At 40.5% G+C, this 11,606-nt stretch overlaps 1 protein-coding gene across 1 annotated transcript; it reads left to right on the plus strand.

Moving 5' to 3' along the window:
• The first annotated feature begins 844 nt into the window (after positions 1 to 844).
• Positions 845 to 11,424, plus strand: LOC108879445 (anillin-like). Its single transcript, XM_018670722.2, is given in 17 exon segments — positions 845 to 1,017; positions 2,631 to 2,781; positions 3,144 to 3,569; positions 3,721 to 4,043; positions 5,063 to 5,423; positions 6,670 to 6,800; positions 6,967 to 7,074; positions 7,192 to 7,303; positions 8,525 to 8,817; positions 8,905 to 9,053; positions 9,158 to 9,299; positions 9,489 to 9,587; positions 9,589 to 9,625; positions 10,043 to 10,225; positions 10,450 to 10,576; positions 10,820 to 10,868; positions 11,293 to 11,424. Coding segments are annotated over 17 exon segments (2,826 nt in total). The 5' UTR covers positions 845 to 999; the 3' UTR covers positions 11,410 to 11,424.
• The last annotated feature ends 182 nt before the right edge of the window (positions 11,425 to 11,606 follow it).

Here is an 11,606-nt window from a genome sequence, read left to right on the forward strand (position 1 = left end):
CTCACATATAAAAGGTAGGAAACTAGCCTCTCTGAAAAGCAGTCTGAAAGCAGCTGTACATGTAATAACTTGAGAAAATAAATAACTGAAGTTTTTCTCCTCTTGTGTTTTCCTTTGCAGCCAAGAAAACTCTGAACTGCCACGTGACAAACTCCAAGTGAAGCACGTTTCTCCAGAGAGTTTTGTCATGATCAGACTGTTCCTGATCAAAAACAAGTGTTTGAAATACAAAGTGACAGAAAAAGGAAACATCTCAGTTTGGTTTCTATGGTTTATGTTTTACCTGTAATACTGTAATGAAATCTTGCTTGTCTGATCAGGACGAGCCCTGAAGCTTCACTGAGGCAGAAAAACCAGAGCATAAAATCTTAACAGTCCAATTCAGCTGTAAACACACAGATACAGACATAGAGGAGGACTAAGTTCTCTGATCAGTGCATGGTGGAGATAGAGAAGAAAGCAAAGAAGAGGTATTACACAGACAGTCAAGACCCCTCATCAGCTTAATCATAAAACATAGACATATACATAGAAAAAAGCAGACATACACACATATATATAGACAAAAACATAGATATGTACATAGACATATACACAGATATAGACATAAACATAGCACAAAAACATATTTTTGGCGCAAATGGAAACCCATAATGAAAGGTCTATGGATAATGCATGACAGAGTGATGTGCTGTCAAGTGAAATATTTTTTCCGTACACCCAGAGTGCGATTGGCTGACAAGTGTAAAACTCGGCTCGTTGATTCTGATTGGTCCTCAGGCGACTCGTTCAATCCTTGGAGTCTGCGCAGTACGCGCAGCGCTGAAATTCAAATTTGAACAGAAGTTGTTTTGTGCTAAGAGCCGAGAGGAGACAAGAGAAGTTGAGTGGCGCTTAGCTCGTCTCCACACGTTCTGTTTGGTTGCACATAGTAGTATACGACTCTTTTGAAATACCCAGTTGTTGAAATATTGCTCGAGTGGGGATAAATCGACCAAAATGGATCCTTTTACTGAGGTAAGCGTTAGCTAACGTTAACGTACATCTGTCATGAGGTTCAGTCGAAATAGCTGCTTTAATGTTACCTGCTAATGCTAACTTCCCTAACGTAACATCTCCTACTCTTACAGTGTTATTAGACACATGTTAGTTATGGCAGGATACCAACTTGTTTGGTTATTTCGACGCTACTTTTCATAACTAAGTAAGCTAGCATTACCAGACAGGGATTATTAGTAAGACATTGAAATAATAAAAACGTGTTGTTTCTTTGTCTTGTCTGTCACCAGCAAACACAAATCTCACCAAAACAAATAACAGCTAGTTAGTACCTTAAGCTTCTAAAGACATTAGATGTAGTTTTCTTGGCGTTTGACCAATTGGGCTGTAATTCCTTCAAGCTGCTGATTGACTGGCTTGTTACATAGTATTTTAACATCCATATCCATGTACTTTATCAGTTCACGCAACCAAAAACGACAGTTAACTTCTCTCAAATGAAACGACTTTATGTCCATTTAAGGCGATGGAATGTGTCAGCACTGGACATGACCCAACTCGTGGGCTTCTGCTTGATTTTCTCTGTTTCTTGAAGCACTCATACTTGCTGTTGCAACCTAAGACTAGAGATGAATCTGCAAAGAAAATCTGATAACAACTGTTGTTACTCGGGTGTCCTGGCCCGTAGAGTTCAAAATTTCAGATCCAGGAACAAAAAGCAGAAGTGGCTCATTCCTGAGGAATGCTGTGAAATGTGTCAGGTTTTCCACAGGGCCTGGAGAAAGTGTATAGGCGGTGCAGTGCAGCCGCAAGAATGTGTTGAAACTTGCACAGTAAATCAGACTGTGTGACTCTGAAGAGAACAGAGGAAGGGCTGTTCTAAGCAAGACTCAGAGCCGCCTTCTTTTCATAAACACATTTAGCAAAGCCATCTTCACTGGAGTCCTTCTGCTCACTGCAATCACTGTTCTTTATCACAGTTAATGAATGAACATTAAAAATGGTGACTGCACAGGAGTAGTCCTCCATTCAGTCCTTACTTGGATACACCTCAGTCTAGTGTTGTAGTGGTTTTATTGGTATATGAATTGGAAAGAACTATGACTGTCGTTTATCCGAATCCAACTTTAACATACAGACATGTGACTGTTATTGATCTGCTAGGTTAATAAGCATATTTCCCACAAAATTGGAACTGTTGCTTTATGCTTACAGAAAACTCATATTTATGAACGCTTATAAGTTGCTGCTTTGAATTTTCAAGTTTCAGTTATTCCTGATGATATAGCACAAGAGGAGCTACTCTAGATTACTGTAATGGTATTGACATTTCACCTGCTGTAGGAGAATGTACAGAAAACACATTGTCTGATTGTTTGAAAAACCCTTGGTTTGAATAACAACATTTCTGCTGTACAGAGGGATGAACACAATAAAAGCAATGCCTGTGCAATAATATAAACCAATCCAATGGCCCTGCTATAAATAATACGTATGTGCAAATTATAAGGTAACATGTTAAGACTGTCAATTCTGTGATTTGTGTGAATTTTTGAGGCTTCAGTTTGTACTGGAGTAACAGTTCTCAAAACTCTGTTTGTCCTGCTTCTGTTTTTTGTTTGTCCAAACAGAAACTGTTGGAACGGACCCGGGCTCGCAGAGAAAACCTGCAGAAGAAAATGGCAGAGAGACCAAATGCAGCAAACAGACCGATGGTCAAAAGGCCCAGAGAGCCACTGGCTGACACCAATAGTGTGATCAGTGAGCCAGTCATTGATAAAGGTATGACCATGTTTGTTGTACTGCTAGGCTCTAAGACTTGTTCTCCATTTATATGCTGCCCTTAGGTCGTTCCTGATTGGTGACTAGGGGCTGTCGTGCTTTAGCAGTCTGGGGCCCCAAACTCTGGAATGGCTTACCTGCCATAATTTAGTTTGCTAATTTATGTGTGAATTTTAATTTATTCCATTTTATTTTGTTTTTTAAATTGTCTTTATTGTTTTATACTTTTCTTAAGCACCTTGTAACTTGTTAAGAGAAGTCCTATATAGATAAAGGTTATCATCATTATTATTGTTGCTGTTATTGTTATTGTTGTCCTTTTGAATATCTTTGCTTATATCTCTCTACCACTTTCACCACAGTTCCGCAGGTGTCCTCCAAACCTTCTCCCTCAAAGCGGCGGTGCTCAGAGGAAAATGTCCAGCCTGCAGTTGGTGAAGAAAACCAAGAGCCGACGATGGCACGACCTTTGGCCCCTGTGGTCTCAGATCCTCCCACAGACAGGAAACCTCCACTGGCGCCAGGCAGCAGATGTTCCTCCTCCCTGGAGAAGACTGCCACACAGCCTGTTGTCCAGTCTCAGCTGGGGCATCAAAAAACTATACAGCCAGAGCCACAGAAGATAGCTGTCACCCCTGCTCCTGATAATCTGAACAGCAGAGAAGCAGAGATGGTGCCTGCCAGTCCAGCCCTCCAGAGGACCGTGGAGGATTCAGCTTCATGTGCTGCTGGCATGAAGTCACGTCTACAGAAACTAGCTGAGCAAAGAAAATGTTGGGATGGCAACAGTAAGAATATTTTATGTGCTGTTTGAGAGAATTCTGCTTGATCTTTGATACAATTATTTTGATCAAGCAATCTGTATTCAAATACCCTGTCAGATATGAGGTAGTCATATAATTTGTCCCTGTCCCAACTGAATGTATTACTACTTTTCAGGCACCTCTGATACAGTTCCCATGTCCCCGTTGAAGAGACAGGCTGAGGTCCCACCAGCTCCTGTCCCTTCTCTGACCTCAGAACCTCCAGTAGGGAGGAGAGGCCGACTGGCCAATCTCGCTGCCACTATTGGATCCTGGGAAGATGACCTAAACCGTGCTAATATCCCCAAAGAGAATGCAAAAGAGAAGCCTGGTACAGCTTTTCCCAAGTCAGCTGTCAGAGAGGCCACTGTAGCTGTCAACGCCAAGCCAAGTGCTGCTGGAGGCCATGTGGTGGCCAGTACAACTATGGGCAGCAAGTCCACATCCAGCTCTTCTCAGGTAGGCTTTCCTTCCTGTCGCCTCACAGCAAGACGGTTCCAGGTTTGAATTCCCTTTCACCCGGGGCCTTTCTGTGTGGAGTTTGAATGTTCTCCCTGTGCCTGTGTAGATTCCTTCTAGGTACTCCACCTTCCTCTCATAGTCCAAAGACATGCAGGTTATGTTAAGGTAGTGTAAGGCATCCTGGACAAAGACTGCTGATATGCAATTTTTCATAGCTGAAGCAAAACAAAACATAAGGGCGTAAAAACTAGCAACAGTTAATGTTTTAGATGACTGAAGACAGGCCTGTAGATTTGTATCTTAGCTAACAAGAAACGTAACTTCACGTGGCATAGCATTTCAAATTATGCATCAGTCCCACTGTACTTGTAAACTCTTGTTTTCATGTCCTAGTGTCTATAAGAGTCTTCTTAAACACTGCAAGGACAAATATCACAATACAGAGCGAATGTGTGGCTGCTTTCTGTCTTTCTCAGTAGCTGCAGAGTGCAATACTCATAACTCTTCTCCTAGTCTAACAAACATTACACCAAGAAGTGTTACCGACCTGTCAAACAGAAACAGAGCAACCTCTGCGTCTGTTTTCAGGCCTTTCAGCTCCCAGAGGTCTCTCCACTGTTGGAAAGCTACACCATTGTTGACATGGGTCTTCCCCCTGGCCTCATTATAACCTTTCCTCTTTGGGTGTTGCCATTACCACGTCTATGCTCTGTAGCGTTTGCATGCAGCAGAATTTCCACCTCTCTCGCTCCCACTGCCTCCTTTATAACCCCTGCACCATCATAAATCACTGTGCAGTCTTAACACTTAAAATGTTACTCAAACTGTACTTGTTCTTATTCCACTGTCTCACTAATACCTGAGATAACACTGCCCAGCACCACTGTAGCCCCTTGCATTGTTGAACACCAGTGTTTTCAATTCGAATGCCCTGCCTGCTAGGCCACCAGGATGTTCCAACGTGTGCTGTTTTTGAATATGCTTTATAGAGACGTGTCTGTTGTATGTTTTCTCAGCATGCTGTGTGTTCTCCGGTCAAGCCGAGCCAAGTGCTTTCCCCGGGCCCTCAGAAAGCTGTCATTCCTGTAGCCACACCAACGCTTCAGTCAGTAACCAGTCCTCAGAAGAGTTCCAACCAGGGGATGACTTTCACCTCTAGTCCTCAGAAGAGCTACAGCCATGGATCAGCCTTTCCGTCCAGTCCCCAGAAGGCCGGTCCCTCCACCTCAACACCTGTGCCTCAAAGCCCTCTGAAAAATCAGGTCCTCTCCAGGGGTCTCAACATCACTTCAAGCCCCCAGAAGCCAGAGCTTTGTGCCAAGCCCGCCATTGTTGGCCCCTCTGTCCATCAGGAAAAGGCATCTGCTGGGGGACCTGGTGAGTTCTTTTTCAGTTCATTTAGGAATTATTTTACAAAGTCACAACTACTTTGAAAAACACATGAAGTTGTATTGTATAATTACTCGTACTGTATAATAATACAAAAATGTTAATTTATAGCAATTCTTGTCAACAAGGGGAAAATTGATTCACCCAAAAATCCAAGCCTTTAATGGCTATATGATTAACAAAAGATCATCATGTGTAAAGCCTTTATACTTTTTTCCTCATTTTTATTCGATCATGCACCACGAACATCTTCCTAAGCACTTCTAAAGTTATGTTTTCACTTGATCTGGTCTCTTTATAAGGTGGATTAAAACTGAGGAATTTATATTCTTGTTGGTTTTGTGGACAAATACAGTCCAGATTGCAAATATTTGGACAGTTACACATTTATGTTCCTCAAGCTCTGTGCCAGCACATTCAGTTTAAAATAAAATAATGGATACTACAAGTGCCAGGTCTCAGCTTTCATTTGAGTAGTTTTATATCAGAGAGCTCACACATGGCTCAGAGCTGATTGAGTGCTGCCATTTAGATTGAGGTGGAGTTGTCTGCCAGTATAAGGAGTAAAGAGGTGACCATGCAGGTGAAGAAGATAATAATGAGGCTCAGGAGAAAAGCAAAAATCTTAGAGATAGTTGGTTTGCCCAAATCAACAATTGACTACTTTGTACAAAAAGCAGATGGGCACAGCAAAACTATAAAACGGCAAACAACCTGATATATTGTGGAGTGCAAGTCTTGTGGCTGAGAAAATAATTTGCATGTTAAAGAAAACCCCATTAATGTTAATTTAAGAATGCTTTTCAGGATGTAGACAGACACGTTCCATGTCAGTGGTCAAGAGAAAAATGAATTAAAGGGGGTTGATAGAAGATTTTTCTTTCACTTATCAATTATGAATATACTCATCAAAAATTATTAAGCTAGATTCTCTGTGTAACATGGTGCTGTTAAATGGTATGCACTTTCCACCATTTTCTCAGTGGGAGATTGTACTTGCTTTACCCAAATTACAATTTTATTCTAAATTGAATGTGTTGAAGCACCAGAGCATGACGAACAGAAAATGTGTAATGATCCAAAGATGTATGGTCTGGAGTATAGGATTACAATGATCCTCAATCTTATAGTTATGCAAGTATTTTAAATCATATGTTAAAGATAGATTTGGCTTTGTTGATGTTGTAGTAAGTTTCCTTCACATGTATGAAAGAAAATGCTGCTTTCCTTTCAGGTGTAAAATCTTTCCTGGAGCGCTTTGGAGAGAGGTGCCAGGAGCGTACCAACCAGAGTTCTCCAGCAGGGGGCACTGCCCAGGCCAAGCCTTCCACTGTAACTCCATCAGTCACACCAAACACCAAACTGGTACAGGAGAGACTCAGGGCTGCCCAGGCTGCAAACACAACCACTTCTGATCTCACCCAAAGACAGAAGATGGTAGATTAATGTTACAGATACTATACAGTATCCTTTTGTTGTTGTGATCATTTTAATAACAAAATGAGATTAAATCCAGTGCCTCACATTTCAGGAGCGGGAGTCTGAGCTGGCTCAAATTCGCAATCGCTTCCAGAAGGGGAACAATATGTGGAAAAACAGAGATGAAGTAACAGAAACCAAGAAGAACTCCGATATCAAGGTTGGCTGACAAACCTGTGTCTGACAGACAAATAAAGTTGCTCTGTTTGACATCTCACAAAATAGTTTTCCTTTCATAGCACAGAACATTATATTAAACAAATAACATGCTTCATAGGAACAGCTTGTCAAGCCTGTGGAGAGTGAAGCTGCCCTATGTGAGCCAGAGGATGAACCTACAGCACTGTCTACTGAGAAAACTGGTAACCCCACCATGTTAACTCCTGCAGGTACTCCATGATATTTCAGATACTTAATATTGTCCAGAGTGGTCAATAAAGGTGACCATATGCCAAAGTGTATTTCAAAGCTATTTTGTGTTCTGCATAATTTAAATTTCATAGGACTATGCATTTGCCAGCCTGTTTTCCAAGTGGAGTGATGGTGCCAGTAGAATATGATGTAACCCCATCAAAGAATACACTGTGTCAACAGAGCTGTGCCTAAAGAGAAAATACAGAATTATTATCACAACTTGCTGGCTGAAACTAATTCAGCAAAACTTAAATCAATGCCTAGATGGAGCTACCAGTGTTTTGTGTGGAAGGGCTGACACAACTGACTAAATATGTGTTTACAGTCTGAATTATCATATAGTCAAATATCTCAATTTCTGTATGTATGTATTTCTATCTATGTCTCTTTTCCAGTTCTAATTGGTTTGAAGATTTTTCAGTGAGGTTAAAGCGACAATGACAAAATAATTACACCTCTCTCTCAGGCATTAGGGCTGAACAATTTTGGGAAGATATCTAATTGTAATCTAATATTGCGATTTGATTTGTGATATAATTTTGTTGTACTGCTCTGTGTACTAATCCAAGGATGAGAATATATATGAATCTAAAATGTATTTATTCTAACAATAAATTGTATAGAAGAAACACATAAGGAACCATAGAACAATTCTCACATAACAAACAGTAGCACTACGTTCTCTTGGCTTCTTTGCAGTCACTTTACATCAGTCATACTGCTGCCTGTGGTGATTTTTCAAATGCTGATACACTGAGAGGGAATGACAGCAGACTGACAGGCACACAGAGAGCTGGTAGAGACAGACACAGCTGATTAAAACACAAGATCTGGTTGTAAAGTTTACAGCCTGTCGCGCTGTTGCTCCTGCAGAGCTCTGTGTGAACTGTGAGGTAGCTTAAAAAAAAAAAGAGGTATAAGGACTCGTCCACTGAATTTCTGTTATAAAAAAATAATCGCAGTCTTTGCGGTTTGCAAATTGCATTTGTTCAAATTGCAATTTTGGTTAAAATTCATTAAAATAAATTGTTCAGCCCTACCTGACATTTGATAGAAATCTTCTCTATTATGTTGCAAAGATAAAGCTTTTTGTAGCTAGCTCAGCCTGTAAGTCCATTCAGTTTGAAGTAAAAAGATGGCTTTGAATGTCACAGTAAGTTTGAGAATTAAGTGTCCCTTCTGTAATGTGTTGGCAGTCTCACCACCAGCACAGACATCCAGTCCTCTGAGGGTGGATACTGTAGAGAAACCAACTGATGAAATACCAGAAAAAGAGGAAGTGGTCACAGAGATAGAGATGAATGTGGACCAGTCCTTCAACTCTGCAGTCATCACTGAGCTGTTTGATGGAGTCCTGGAGCAGAGTGAAGATCAGGATCAGGATGAGGATGAGGAGGAAGACGCTTTGAATATCTCCTCCATGTCCCTCCTCACTCCACTGGCAGAGACTGTGGCTGCTGTGGTGAGCAGTCCAGAGAGGAGAATGATGGTAGGCACCAACATTGCATCTGTCTACCAGTGTTAGGCAAACAAGAAACATCTTATTAATAATTCCGTTCTTTATGTCTTTGTGCAGACGTCAACTCCAGCCAGTTCATTCATTATGAAGAACAAAACTCCAGACAATGTTTCCAAACCTAGCAAATTCCAGAGAACTAACATGATACGGACTGCCTCTTCAGACAGTGTAGAGGCCTCAGATGAAGACCATAAACTGCCTTACAGGTGAATGTTCCCACGTAGCACTCTGATGCATGCTAAAGTTGCCCACCCTTGCTTTTACAGTAAATGTCAATCTTAATATGTATATTTGTTTTTGTGTGTATTAGCATTGATGCATACAGGTCCACCAGAGTGAAAGAGATTGAGAGACCCAATGTGAAGCAGGTTATTGTGAGAAAAGAGGATGTTTCTCACAAATCAGAAGAGCCTATAGGATCCAGTCTCTTCAATATTAAACAGAAGATGAAGGTTTGGAATTAATGCTTTTAACTTTCCTTTTGGATTTATTTACATACATGGGGAAAAACAGGGCACATTTTCTGAAAATACACAATTCTGACAGTAGAATGAGTAAGACACAAGTTTCACACAGCTTGGTAAGTCTTTTCCTCTGTGTGATAAACAGTTTTTTTCTATCACTGCTTTATGTTTCTGTAGATTCTGACTAATGAGATAAACCTGCAGCAGACAGTTATTCATCAGGCCAGTCAGGCTCTTAACTGCTGCACAGATGAGGAGCATGGCAAAGGATCCCAGGGTGGAGGCTGAGGCAGAGAGGCTGCTGCTAGTGGCAAGTGAGTTCATTCAGACAATAGACGAATACATGACTTATGCTAAGCACATTTGCATATTCCCACACATCCTGGAAAAACTGTACACACATGACTCACACATACCTATACAAGTATTCACAATGTAGCATATTTATGTTTGTGTTATTAATGTGGTCTAGTAAACCCACTCAATTTGGTGTCACTTTACAAAACCTGTGTATTACTGTGATCACACAGTAATACAAATGTAACAAATGCTAAAACATGCACTGCTTCTTTTAGGCTGTTTTCAAACAAGATTTCAGCTTTGTACAAATAATAAAATCACAAATTATACACCACCACTAACCACCAGTCAGTATATTAAGCCCCCATATGTAGCATTTGGTGACTCCTAGTGGTAGTATCAGAACCTGAATTGCTTTCTTTTTGACTTAGTGGAGAGGAGGGAGGCACTGAAGGCGGAGCTGGACCGTCTGAGAGGAGGTCCAGCAGGACAGAAAAAGGCCTCTGCAGTCCCAGAATCCACCAGCATGTCTGCCTCGAAGGGCTCCATCACCCTTCAGGAGTTACGTCTGCCCCTCAAGGCAGACTTTGTCTGCTCCACTGCCAACAAGCCAGGTAGGCTCAACATGCAGTCATTTAGTCACACTCCACCTATTCAATTTAAATAGACTTGTATTGATATTAGTGTTAGCAATGTAAACTACAAATGTGACCAATTCTTGTTCATACCTTCAGAGTACTGTAAGTTTTGAAAATTAATTATAGTTGTAGTCCTTTTCATTTGGATTTAGTCACTATCACTGTATTTATTGTAATGATAGTTAATCAATATTTTTCAGAGTCAACCAAACATTCCTTCTTCATCATGATGCGGGCTGGAGCAGAGAACACTGTGGCTACTCCGCTGGCCAGCACACACCGCGGCCTCAGTGGAGACACCCTCACCTTCCCTACCAAGTTCACCATGTAAGTCAAACACTTTGATTGTATTTCATACTTTTGTCACGATAATGTTTAGTTTGATTATTTAGCTAAATGTACTGTTAAAGAAGTTAGTAATTATTAGTCAGTGCTGAACAGGGAACAGGTCAGCTGTTGATTCTGATAAACATTTTAATCAGACCCAGTGATGTTGCACATTGAATATGATTATAGTGATCATGATTGTTGAATATTGACAAGAGATACTCCTATCACTTTTACTTTCAGATCTGATGTCTCCAGTGACTTTGTAATTGATATTGAGGTGTACTGCCTGGTGAGTGTCTCCAAAATTAGAATACTGTGACCACATATACTCGGTAGTTTCTAGGCTTGCACTTTGTAAACAAAGCCTCAAAAACCTCTTGCACCTTTCAATACATAATACAGCTATGAAATTCTAGACATTCATCTCCTCTGTTCCAGATCTACTTCTTATAGGATAAAAATGAAATTCTTAAGTTTTGTGAAAATACTTAAGTCTTATAACTGAAATCTCATAAGTAGATAAATGCACAGTTAACAGCATAAGACACACTCATCCCTTTTCCTGTCTGTATATTTTCATATTTCTGCCATTGAAACATATTTTTTGTATATTTACATATCCTAAAATAGTTAACATATGTTATGTGTTTTAGTATTGGAATCACTAATTACTGACACATTACCATCTTATACATTGACTAATGACACATCAGGTGCAGAAACGTGAGGTTTGCAGTGACAAAAAGAAGAAAACCAACAAATCAAAGGTAAATCCCCTGTTGTTTTTTACCACATGGAAAAAAACACTGTTTATCTCATGGAAGGAATGAGTTTAAAGTGTGTGTGTGTGTGTGTGTGTGTTGTCCAGATTATCTGGAGACAGGTTCATGAGGCACATGATCTGTGTATGTCGGTATGAATACTTTCTGTATCAAATCTCTCACGTCTTGGTGGGTGTGCACCATGTTTCAAAATGCTAAATTATGTCTCTGCACAGCTTCAGGTGGTTGTTTCTTTTAGTGGGAAA

This window comes from Lates calcarifer, linkage group LG3, assembly GCF_001640805.2.
Source record: "Lates calcarifer isolate ASB-BC8 linkage group LG3, TLL_Latcal_v3, whole genome shotgun sequence".
In the NCBI taxonomy this organism is placed as follows: Eukaryota; Metazoa; Chordata; class Actinopteri; family Centropomidae; genus Lates; species Lates calcarifer.